Source organism: Barbus barbus (genome assembly GCF_936440315.1).
Source record: "Barbus barbus genome assembly, chromosome: 15".
NCBI classification, from domain to species: domain Eukaryota; kingdom Metazoa; phylum Chordata; class Actinopteri; order Cypriniformes; family Cyprinidae; genus Barbus; species Barbus barbus.
Genome location: NC_136743.1, coordinates 10,099,114 through 10,111,253, shown reverse-complemented (window position 1 = coordinate 10,111,253; position 12,140 = coordinate 10,099,114). Strand labels below are relative to the sequence as shown.

At 38.4% G+C, this 12,140-nt stretch overlaps 2 protein-coding genes across 2 annotated transcripts; both read left to right on the top strand.

Annotated features, from left to right (window-relative positions):
• Positions 1-107: 107 nt before the first annotated feature.
• LOC306880970 (proteasome subunit beta type-11-like) lies at positions 108-1,241 on the top strand (the record flags this gene model as incomplete). The annotated part of the gene is made up of 1 exon (XM_079434766.1): positions 108-1,241. The coding sequence occupies one exon, from the start codon at positions 108-110 to the stop codon at positions 1,239-1,241; it is 1,134 nt and encodes a 377-aa protein (XP_079290892.1).
• A 919-nt stretch (positions 1,242-2,160) lies between these two features.
• LOC306881122 (proteasome subunit beta type-5-like) lies at positions 2,161-11,790 on the top strand. The gene is made up of 3 exons (XM_079435038.1): positions 2,161-2,432; positions 2,987-3,293; positions 10,973-11,790. The coding sequence occupies exons 1-3, from the start codon at positions 2,217-2,219 to the stop codon at positions 11,257-11,259; spliced, it is 810 nt and encodes a 269-aa protein (XP_079291164.1). The 5' UTR covers positions 2,161-2,216; the 3' UTR covers positions 11,260-11,790.
• Positions 11,791-12,140: the final 350 nt, after the last annotated feature.

Sequence of the window (12,140 nt, the reverse complement as noted above, 5' to 3'; positions counted from 1 at the left end):
CACCTCCTATAAAAATCCTTGTCTCAGAGGGGTCTTTTCTGTAAGTGTAGCTTCCCAGGCTCAACGTTGCACCAACTTACAAGCCGTTATCTCGCTATAAAAGGAAAATGGCTCTTCAGGATGTTTGTGGTTTCCTGGACACCCTTGATGACACCAGCCCATGCACTTACCCACCAAATGAGATGGGATACATGTGGAGGACACCGTTTGAGTTTGACAGAGATAGTGCTTTTCATTTTCACTTCCCCCTTCAGCAGGGCAGCAGAAAAAACAGAGCACCAACTCTTTTCTCTTCAACTTTCTCCAGTCTGTCACCTCATCAGCAACCCTTTCAGCTATCACACGGTACCACAACTTTGGGCTTTATATTTCAGGATGGCGTGATAGCTGCTGCGGACACCCGCGCTAGCTGTAAAGGTTTAATTTGCTGCCCGATAAGTCAAAAAATTATGCCCATCCACTCTCACCTGGTTGTCAACACCTCGGGCAGCGGTGCCGATTGTATGCTGTGGGAACGGATCCTCACCCGTGAGATGAGGCTTTACCAGCTTCGCCATCGCATGAGACTAAGTGTCAATGGAGCTGCAAAACTGCTCTCCATGATGCTTCATCCATTCAAAGGCACTAATGTGTGTGTGGCAGCTACACTGTGTGGATGGGATGGTGAAGAAACTCAGGCGCTAAAGTCCTGCATGGAAATTGCCAATGTTAAGGAAGCAGTGGAACAGATTTCAGATTCAGCTAGTGTGAAAATGGCCTCTGTAAATGAGCAGGAGTTTTTAAAAGACGCTCATGCACTGAATCCAACTGTGTCAGATCAAAATACAAAAAAAGTTCTGTCTACTTTTGGAGGACGGTCTGGTCCCAGGGTGTGCTATGTTTGCAGTGATGGCTTGCAACTGAAAGGAGAGATAATATCAGTGGGCTCAGGGTCACCCTATGCATACGCTGTGCTTGATGATGGCTGGAGATGGGGGATGACTGTGGATGAGGCAGTGGCACTGGCCCGGGAGGCTGTTTTCAGAGCCACTCACTGGGATGCCTACTCTGGGAATAATGTAGACCTTTTCCACATCACTGCCCATGGCTGGCGACGCAGAGACAGAGAAGATCTGAAGGAGGAGTACTACAGAGAAAGGGAGAGAAAGAAGAAGAAGATCAAGGAGAGGGAGAAAGAGAGACAGAAAAGAGCGGGGGATGAGCTAGGGGAAGGTGATATATATTCAGTACACTCCAGATAGGGTCACAAACTGTGGAAATACAAAACTACATGGATGGAATGTGAATGTGATGGACAGAAATAGCAGTTGTGAGTAGAACAATGTCAGGCGGTTCACTTGAGTGCAGATAAAAAAGAATCCACAATGCACAGGGGAAGAAAATACATTTTCATAAACTGTATTTCAACAAAAATATAAAATAGTCATCAATACAATGCATTTTTTTTCATATAAACAGTAATCATAAACAAATAGGATTTTCCTTGATATTGTAGATCAATATTATTCCAGTTTTTTATTAATATGAGTCAACAAATTTAGTCTGTGTACAATAATTGACAATGTAGTCTATGTGCAATAAATGTTGCCTTGTATGGAAATGAATGTGTGACTCAGCAATAATTTGAGAAATCACTGACACAACCGATTTTTAAACAGTATAAACATTTGGATGAATATAAAAAGAATAAAAAATTTAATAGCAAAGAAAAAAGGTAGTCCCATAATAAATAAATAAATAAATCCATTCCTCAGGGACCCATTGATAGGCCTAATATTGGTATTTGTTTTCCTCATTAAAACTGTTTTTAGGAAGCCACTAAAAAAACTTATTTTGGGACGATTTTTTTATGAAACAAAAGGTATTAAGAACTAGTTTGGTAAAATTGTGAGGTATACGTCAAATACTTGATAAAGACTACATTTGCTGACAGTGTTAGGAAACACTAGTGTATCAAGCTGCGATATTCAATGTACTGTAATGCTTATGTGTTTTAGTTTTTTTTTTCAAACCAAAAACTGTCACTATTACAAATTACAGAGCCACTTGTATGAGTAGTTGAGGCATATTTAGTAAAAAATTCAATTGCTTCAAGCAAGTGTTTCGCTACTGTCGTTCATCCTAGGCGTTAGATGGCGATGCGGCGCCGCAATCGTTGGCATCTTCAACATGTAACATACAAGAAGCAGAACGCCGCTTCTGCTATTATCTGAAACATGGCGCTGTCTAGTGTATTGCGGAGTGAGTTTGCGGAATTTGCAGATCGCTTTAAACAGCCGTTTGCGAACGGTACCGGCCTCAACCAGACGGATCCCAGCTTTGGAGCAGCGTTGGATGATAGTCTGAACTTCGCTGTGAAGCCGCTGGGTGAACAGGATGAACCCGAGAGAAAAATCGAGTTTCTTCACGGCACGACCACCTTAGCATTCAAAGTGAGTTCGTTTAGCTAGCAGCTAAAAGCATCTGGCCAGTTTAAAAACTATTTACTCCCCCTTACAAAATCTCCATATCATAACAATTATGACATGAAGAAGCGTGTGCCTTTTTATAACAAACAAATTATGACTTATTAATATCATCAAGTGTAATTCTGTTTAAGTGTGTTGGGAACTCTGCATGATAATAGCTGACAGGACAATATAATTCTGTTTAATGCATTTGAGAGAATTTTTACAAAACAAAGAATTGGTAAAATCTTCTGCAAGTAAATATTAGTGAAGATTTATGCATGAAAACAAATCTGTACATAGCATCCTTTGAATGGCTCTGATGCTTTATAAAACCAGATGGTTTCATTTAATAAGATGTCATCTAACTTTACCACACTAACCAGCCAAACCTTGACTACTGGATTAATTTTTAGATTAAAAGTCATTAAAAATCAGCATTTTGTTTAGTATGAACAGTAAAAGAATGTCAAGTAAAATATAAAAAGTTGTCTTTTTCTCAGTTAATATTACATTTCTGTTTCTCTCATCTGTCTCAGTTTCAGCATGGCGTAATTGTGGCTGTGGATTCCAGAGCAACAGCCGGTTCCTACATTGCTTCACAGACAGTGAAGAAGGTGATTGAAATCAACCCGTACCTGCTCGGCACCATGGCTGGAGGCGCTGCGGACTGCAGCTTCTGGGAGCGTCTGCTGGCCAGGCAGTGTCGCATCTATGAACTGCGCAACAAAGAGCGCATTTCAGTGGCGGCTGCCTCCAAGCTACTGGCTAACATGGTGTATCAGTACAAAGGCATGGGGCTCAGCATGGGCACGATGGTCTGCGGCTGGGACAAAAGAGGACCAGGTGAATATCATATGCATGTTTTAAAGGGACAGTTCATCCAAAAATTAAAATAATTTTTTCATTTACTCATCCTCAAGTTGTTCCAAACCTGTATAAGTTTCTTTCTTCTGCTGAACGCAAAAGAAGATATTTTTAATTATGTTGGTAACAAAGCAGTTGACTACCATAGTTTTTTTTCCCATACTACGGAAGTCAATGGCTACCCGAAGCTGTTTTTATTTTTATAAAAAAAATTTTTTTTACCAAAATTCTTCAAAATCTTTCTTTTTTTTTTCAACAGAAGAAAAAAAATAATGGCAGATCTTTTATTTTTGGGTGAAATATCCCTTTAAGTGGATTAACACTTGATTAGACAAAGTTCTTGCAGTGGGTCAGAATCAGTTTTGGGCCTTATGCATTTGGCTAGATATTTAATTTACATAATACTGGTAAAATGTATATAATAGAGTTTATATAATAGAGCGATTATGCTCAATTTTCATATCATCCTATCATCGGCCTGTGTGATCGCCAATACACAATATTATTCTGAAAATGTATTTATTTATTTACTTAGTTTTATTGTTGGAAATTGAACCAACTCCAGCGTAAGGCTAAAAGAAGCCTAATGTTTTTAATATGACTGAATTTGTATTTAACATGATAACAATTTAAAAGAAACGTTGTAAGTTACTAATTATTAGGCTTACATTTCCTCAGATTTTCAAATAGCAGCTACAGAAAACTAGCAAAGAACATTTACATTACCAAAAAGTACGTCATAACTGACTTCGCATGTACATCGCACGTACATCACGTTGTTGTTTATGATGAGAATTCGGGAGGCAGAATTCAGTCAGTGTGCGCTGAACAACAAAACTCTGCTGTTTCAGCGATGACTCATCTGAATGCATCTGATTGGCCGCAGAAAAATAAATATGATGGAGCAAATAAGCTCTAATATTAATTAGATAGTATTACTAGCCTGATGATAATAGTAATAATAAATGTCTTGCTATCATCACAGGCATCAGCCACAGGCGATATCTCTGACAATCTTTGATACATGATATTATCGTTTATCGGCACAACCGTAGTATATAATTAATATAATTGATTTAGTACTAAGCTTCTTATAATAAAATTATAAAATGCTTATATAATACATATGTATTATATTGTATGTATGATGTGTTAATGTAAAGAGAAATTTACTTGCCCAATCAGAAAAGTAACTTGAAAAAGTCAATATCAAAAACAATAATAACTGCCTTTATTTATGATATAGCCTTTGTTATAGGGGTGTGCGATATATATCACTTGCGATAATTTCGTAATTGTTTTTAACGAATATATTGCAAGAATCAATCAAAACACACCTACAGAGTGCAAGCATACATTATGTAAAGCCGTCTAGGTTAGACTAGCTCACCTGCGAGTGCGTTCTTTCACTGCATGATTCAGTATTACAATGCATGAAGAATGATCAGAAATTTCAAGATATGGGGACAGAAAATTTATATAATTTCATATAGGTAAACAATCACACAAAGATTGAGCGCTGTTTTTTTTTGCTCCAAAAAAAATCATGATTACAAATATGATTTTATAACCGTTCAATAAACAAGAAGTTATCATTAAGAGACTTACGTTTCACCAACAAAAATAATTCCAAACACAGCCACAGCACTGTTCTGCATCTGAACAACATGACGGTGTTTCGTTCCTGAATGAATCAACCGTTTAAATGATTCTGTTCAGTCGCAATGAATCGCTTATTAACAGTGACTTGATGCCACCTACTGGCAGTTTTAATTTCACATTTACAGTATTTTTAAATTTTTTAATTCATTTCAAATATCAGTATTCAACGTTTTATGAATCAAAACATTATTTATTCATTTGTAACTGCAGATTAAAGCATTCCATGTCCCTCAGAGCTACATTAACAGTGGGTAAATGTATCTATTCCCGTATGTCACTTCACTATTCCACTTCAGATGCAGTTTCTGTGTTTCGTCTACATTGCAAAGATTCATTTTGTTGATACCGATTTCATTTGTTTGGTAACAGCCCAAATGTCTTATACTAGTTGACGGATTAAATTGAACTCTAATTTAAAAAAATTTAAGTTAGAATTTTAGAATTTTTTTAAAAACAGCTTCTAAATAAACAATGTGTTTTGTATAACTACAATAAATATATTTATAAATCAATTTAAAAAAAAAATGTTTCTCTCCGGGCAAGTAACTTTTATACTCGGACAAGTAAATGATAAATTTACTTGTCCGAAGGACAACCACATGAGAATGCTTAATGTCAAGCCCTGGCTAATGTAATTTAGTACTGCTTATGTAATTATTTTTTTCAGATTTGCCATAATTATGCTTTGTTATTGTTATTGATTTTGTTATTGATCATATAATTAACCATATTAGAATTTTTAGGAGAATGTAAAGAAATAACGTTAACATTGTCGTAAAAGTAAAAATTTCCACAGCTATTCATACATCCGACCTGCTTAATATTCTCTTTTATAATTGTCCTATGAGCCTTGGGACTGAGGATTATGCTAATTACATATTTCACAATGCTATTTACAATCATATTTGCTTTTAATTAACGGTGTTTTTCTGCTTTCGATTCCTTTCTGCTTCCATCAAAAGCATTGATCATTCCAGCTGTAATCTGTCTGCATCTGCAATAGCTTTGTGATGTAAAAGACTGTCAGAAGGGACCTTTTTTTCCCCATTTATGTTTTGACTGATTGCTGTAGTTGGCATGGGGACAAATTATGTGATTATTTTCTCTGCTGATTTGACCCTGCCTTTCTGCTGAAATAGCTTTGTAAAAATAGCTCTATCACCATAATTTCCTGCCAGTCTTCAGCAGTAACCGGAAACTGGTTTTAATATGCAGCACCATGACTTTGTTTTTGAGATGAATCGCAAACTTGCACATTAATGGACTCTCGAGACCTTTGCTTTTTTAGACCATGATTGATGTCCATTTTTCTTAATTGGACATTGCATTTAGATCTATAAGAGGCTTTTAATCTAATGGTTTTAATGGTGAGCTCTGCCCATTTTCAGTTCATTTTGTTTCTTCCTAGCATGAGGTATGCAAGCCTAAATGAAGCAAAACTGACTGAGAAAGACGAAGATAAATTGCTGCTGCAAAATGCGGTTCGTAAGCATTAGTGAGTGAACTAGGGAGTCTTTTTAGCCGGTACCACCAGATGGCGAAAAAGTGCTCTCTGAAAGTGATGCATCCCTCAATTGCAGACACTAGGGTGCTGTATCTGCTCTACATCACGGCCGATGTGTTTAAAGAGGCCCTGCACAGTGACACAGTAATGAGAAATCAATATGCCGGTGACTGTGGGCCAGGAGGGAGCAACACCATGATGGACACGGCTCTCAGCCAGGGCAGTCAGGTCGCATGCAAAAGCCCATCAGCTAGATCAATTGGGGTTTATGCGGTGACACAGACTAGCGTGGTCCCAAAAAAACAACCTTTGCCTGGCAGGCAAACAAAAGTATGTGGTAAATCTTCCAATCAATTTTGCAAGTAATAATTGCTGTTAGAAGTTCGATAACGGCCCTGGCTGTTACAATGCGTAGTGATTCCATAGAGAGGTAAATGTTCTGCAAATTAAATCAATCTTGATTAAACAGACCACATTGACTGTGTTAACAGCGTCTGGCACTCTTATTCCTGTGATAAAGTGTTTGTTTGCTGTGAGGAATAAATTTGATTGAAAAAAAGTTAGATGATTCTTATAAAGATGGTGATGATAAAATTGAATGCAGTGCAACTTCTGTTGAGAGTTAGCCTGTGTTAGTGTAGTGTTAGAACCGTTCTACAGATGCATTCTCTCTTTGCTGGTTGAGTTGTGCTCTAATAGAATCAAAATTCATGTCAAGCGATCTGATAAGAATCGGACAGTCAAAATGCATGTAATTGTGGTCCAGTTTGTGATTCGATCACAGTGGGGTCCAAAATTTGTACTCTGAGTCGGTTAGATGAACGAAGATTCTTTGAACAAATAATTTTTAATGACAGAATTTTTATTTTTGGGTGAACTTTCCCTTTAAGCATTGAGCTTAAAAAACTGTGTAAACATCAGATGAAAAACTATTGACGATTAGAAATATGGCTAAATAAAACTGAAAGAAAAGTTGAAGTACTAAAATGACTAATAAAAACAACTGGAATAAAAACAAACCTAAATGGAAAAAAAACTAGCTATTTTTATTCAACTAATTATTTATAATTTTTATAAATAAAAACACAGCAAAATTACTAAAACTTAAACTAATATTAAAAGTAAAACTGAAAATGTAAATGTTAAACATGCTAAAATAACACTGTTTCCAGCATGCATGAAATGAAGTTATATTTTAATTGATTCATTTTGCTTTTATCCAAAGTGACTTTCAAGTGAGGAATACAACAAGCGAAGCGATTGATCATAATAAAGGCAATTAAACACCAGAAATGCATGTAATACAACATTTCATATATCTCTTAGAATAGGCTAGTACACGTTAAAGAAGGGAGGGATTATGGTAAAGTTAAAGCATAGAATAGTTTTTTTCAGCCTACCAGTTTTTCAGAAGAGATTAGTTTTTAGCTGTCTCTTGAATATTGTCAGGGATTCTGTGTTGTGAATAGGGTTGGGAAGATCATTCAACCATCAAGGAACGGTGAACAAAAATGTTCTGGAAAATGGCTTTTTGCCTTTCTGTGATGGTTACATGAGATGCATGTTGAGAGACAGGTGTTTAGAAGCCCGACGTGACCCACTAGTCCAAAGTAGTGTTTCAAAAGTGATCCGGTTCCTGTTAAAGAAACTGTTGAGATCTGTATTTTCTTTCTGTATTTTTCTACATTACACATTCATTTTGTATCTACTTATAATTTGTACTCCGATAGCTTGTTGTGCACCTACTGTGAAAGTATAGACTTCTTCTGTCCTGCCAGGAGCTGCAAATATCAGCAGGGCTGCTATCTCAAAGACGTATGAAGCTCTTTCAACTGGCACCTTTTCATGTTGCGTAGATGTGGACTGCCAATGTGCATGCATGCTTAGACGTCTGTAAACAGAATTGCTTTGCTTTCTGAGAAGCTGCTCTCATCAGAAGCACTCTTAACCAACCATGGCTGTGTGACAATCAGCAAAGCAGTCAGCCAATCACCTGTGTATATGCCTTCCTTTTGTCTTGAAGTTGCCATTCATACATGCAGACAGCCACACTTTTAGTCTAGCACATCTAACTGCCTGTCACCTTTGTGATGGAGTGCAAGGAGCCAGGCTGTCGTAACATCCCGACATCGCTCCCGCTTCAGTGCCTCTGCTTTACGAGGGCTCGCAAATTCAAGTGCCTCTTTTGTTCACCTTTACTTCCCCAACCTTTCTCAGCGACGCAGGTAGCATGCGTCGTCCGTTGTGTGATAAAACGATCCCAGGTGTTGTAAGTTAAAAAAAAAAATCCCAGACTGCTGAAGTACCCTCGCACTCCGCTCTTAATGAGAACCGGTGCCTTGCGGGTGAAAGAGACGTCCTATTGCATTTTTAACCTGTTTTTAATCGTCATGCTTGGCTCTACAAAATGGTAAATTACCCTGCATATATTCAGGGTGCTGTAACGATTATGAGGTCGCGCTAACGATGCATACAGAGGGTGTAATTTGCTTGTTGAAGACTTCTGTGACATACTTCCTAAGATTGTCCTTAAAATTTCTCTCTGAGCCAATTTGGGGTCCTTGAACTTTACTTAAAGTTTAAAGAGTACAAAAGGAATATTTCAGATTGCGTTTTCAGTGCTAGTTATCTGATTCAGACTGATGGCAGAAGGTCTGGACTCTTGCAGCTTTCATTGGCCAAGGACCGCCCAAGAGGCCGTCTGACCAACATGTAAAGCAACCAACCACAGTTTGTTTTGTTCAGCGTCATGTTTAGGGGCGTGACAATGTAAATGCTCCTACAATAACAGACTGGCATGCATCATTGAAGAGTGATGTTTTAGCCGTCAAGAGTCTATGCAGTGAATTTCACATACTTTTAAAAATCCAGCATTTAGTTGATCATGATCATTGTCACAGTTGTAAACACAAGAGTTTTCTTCTTCCTCGAAGGCGTTTGGTGTCACATTTGCTGAAAATGTACTCACCCTCAAGCCATCCAAGACTTTGTGTCTTCTTCGAAACAGATTTGGAGAAATTTAGCATTACATCACTTGCTCACTAATAGATCCTCTGCAGTGAACGGGTGCCATCAGAATGAGAGTCCAAACAGCTGATAAAAGCATCACAATATTCCACAACATGACTTCAGTTCATCAGTTAATGTGTTTGTAAGAAACAAATCATTAAGATGTTTTACCTTTAAACCAATGCTTCGGGCCAAAACACCAGTCCGTAATCCATAATAATGCTTCCATCAGTGAACAAGTCCATCCTCTGTTGTTCTTTCACATCAAAATTCACTAATATGAGGACTTTCATATTTTAGCTGGAAGCAATGATTTGAAGTTAAAAATGGTTTAATGATGAAACTGCTTTTCACTTCATAAGACATTAATTGGTGGATTAATTGATCGGAGTGAAAAGTTGTGGAATATTGTGATGTTTTTATCAGCTATTTGAACTCTTTGAATTCAAATTTTCATTTTTGGATGAACTATTCATTTAAAACAGACTTTTTTTTGTAACGTTATCGAGTATTAAAATCATTCAGTCATTGCAAACATTGCAATAATTTGAGATACTTCAGTTTCTAAAATCATTTATTCACCCTCTCATCCAGAAAGTCAGTTACTCACCATCATGTGGTTCCAAACCAGTATGACTTTGTTGTTGTTTTTTGGTCCATATAGTCCAAATGACCCCATTGATTTTCATTTTCACACAAAAACAGTCGAAAACTCTTCTGAATGTCTTTTGTGTTCCAAAAGGTGTGTAAATGATGACAATTCATTTTTTGGGTGAAATGTCCAGTTAACAGTCCATCTGCAGCCTGGTTCTGCTGGCGCACAGATGGAACGTAGTCACTGTTACTGTAGGAGTGAGCTTCGTCATTGCGCAGCCTCACGGACACTTAAAAACCTTGAGGTGATCTGCAGCTGGACCATACAGTGACCCACCAGTTCACCGATTCTGATCTGCCTCGTCCATCATGTTTGGTGAGAGGCCAGATCTTGAGGTATCGATCAATAATTAATTCTGTTGTTTTTAGAGCGATCAATAGCACCTCAGGCGGTGCCCCAGGGTGGATGCTATGTTGGCCCATTCCAGCTTGTCCTTAGCCTACTGAATATTAGCTAAATATAAGCTCTCCTTCTGTAACTCTTCTTCTTTTTTTTTTCGCCTGCTTTCATGCTGAAACCCCTAGGTACCTCCCAGACCAAACTAGCTACCAAGCATTCAGCTGTCAGAAAAAAATAGCCAACCACCCGTTTCCCATGATTCCTTTTCTCACATGTACTCATCGAGATGGATTTGACCTTGTATTGTTCAGAACATTATTTATAACCTTGTGTTCATAACATTACACCGATCTACTGAATTCTCTCTGAAGGGTTTTGCTTTTTTTAACGCTTTCATCTTCCGTGGAGGCGCCTGCCTTTTTAACACAGCAGGACGTAAAACAGTGCTGATGGTCTCTTTCTCTTCCTTTTGCTTTCCTCTGATCGCAGGGCTCTACTACGTGGACTCTGAGGGCAACCGAGTGTGCGGAGACCTGTTTGCAGTTGGTTCGGGATCCATGTACGCCTACGGTGTGGTCGACAGCGGTCTTCGCTACGACCTGACTGTAGAAGAAGCATGCGACCTGGGCCGCCGCGCCATCTACCAAGCTACTTACCGTGACGCCTACAGCGGAGGCCAAGTCAACCTCTACCGTGTCCACAGCGAGGGCTGGGAAAGGGTCTCACAGGAAGATGTGCTTCAGCTGCACCTTAAATACCAGAGCGAGAAAGCATAGAAGGCGGTGTTGGGAGGAGAAAAGGGATGAGGGAAAAGGCCACAGCAGTAGTTGGGTTTCAAAAGAGAAGGATGAGGAATGAATTGCAGATTCGTGATATAACCTAAAAGGCACTTCGGTTAACTTAATGAAATCAGATCTGCTTCCAAGAAAGTTAATGCCAACTCTTTTGTAAGAGCTGGCTCGTCTGTGCATGAGAACATGAGCAAGGCTGTCTCGCTCCCTCTCTCTTTCTCTCTTCCTCTCATCTCTCCAAGTTACACCAGCTTCCGTTATTTTTCTCACATATATTATTCGTTGAGTTTTCAACCCTTTTCAGTAGTATTACAACCCCAAGCCATTGCAGTTCCACTTGTTTTTTGTGATTATAAAAAAACGGGGTGCTGTATCCCAATGGACACTATGACAAGCCAAAACTCCTGTTGGCCAGCTCTCATTGAGTGGGTGTGGGCTTCTGTTCTTCTCATCTCACATGTATCTGCAGATACCACAGTTACTAAACCTGCTCTCAATAAAGCTTGGATTTTTGCTATGTAAGTGTTATTTTTTTCCTCTTGATCCTGATGTATCGGTTGGTAAGTGTTTTGACAGGTGATTACAAGTTTGTGCACTGGCCCCAAAATGTATTTGGAATCTTAAGTCACAGTTGATGTATGAGTGCCATTGCATTAGATAACAAAATATCAAACCGGCTGCATCTGCACAGTGCCAGCAAATTTTTCTCAGAACTACTTTTCTTGTCCATTTTTGCAGTTACTTTTAGGTATTTTTCCCCCAAGCTCATTTTAGTGGGGTCTGCAGAATGTCTTAAAATTATATGGTCACACTTTATTTTAAGGTCCATTTTAACAAACCGGTTTAACAAAGGTCCACAGTTTAAC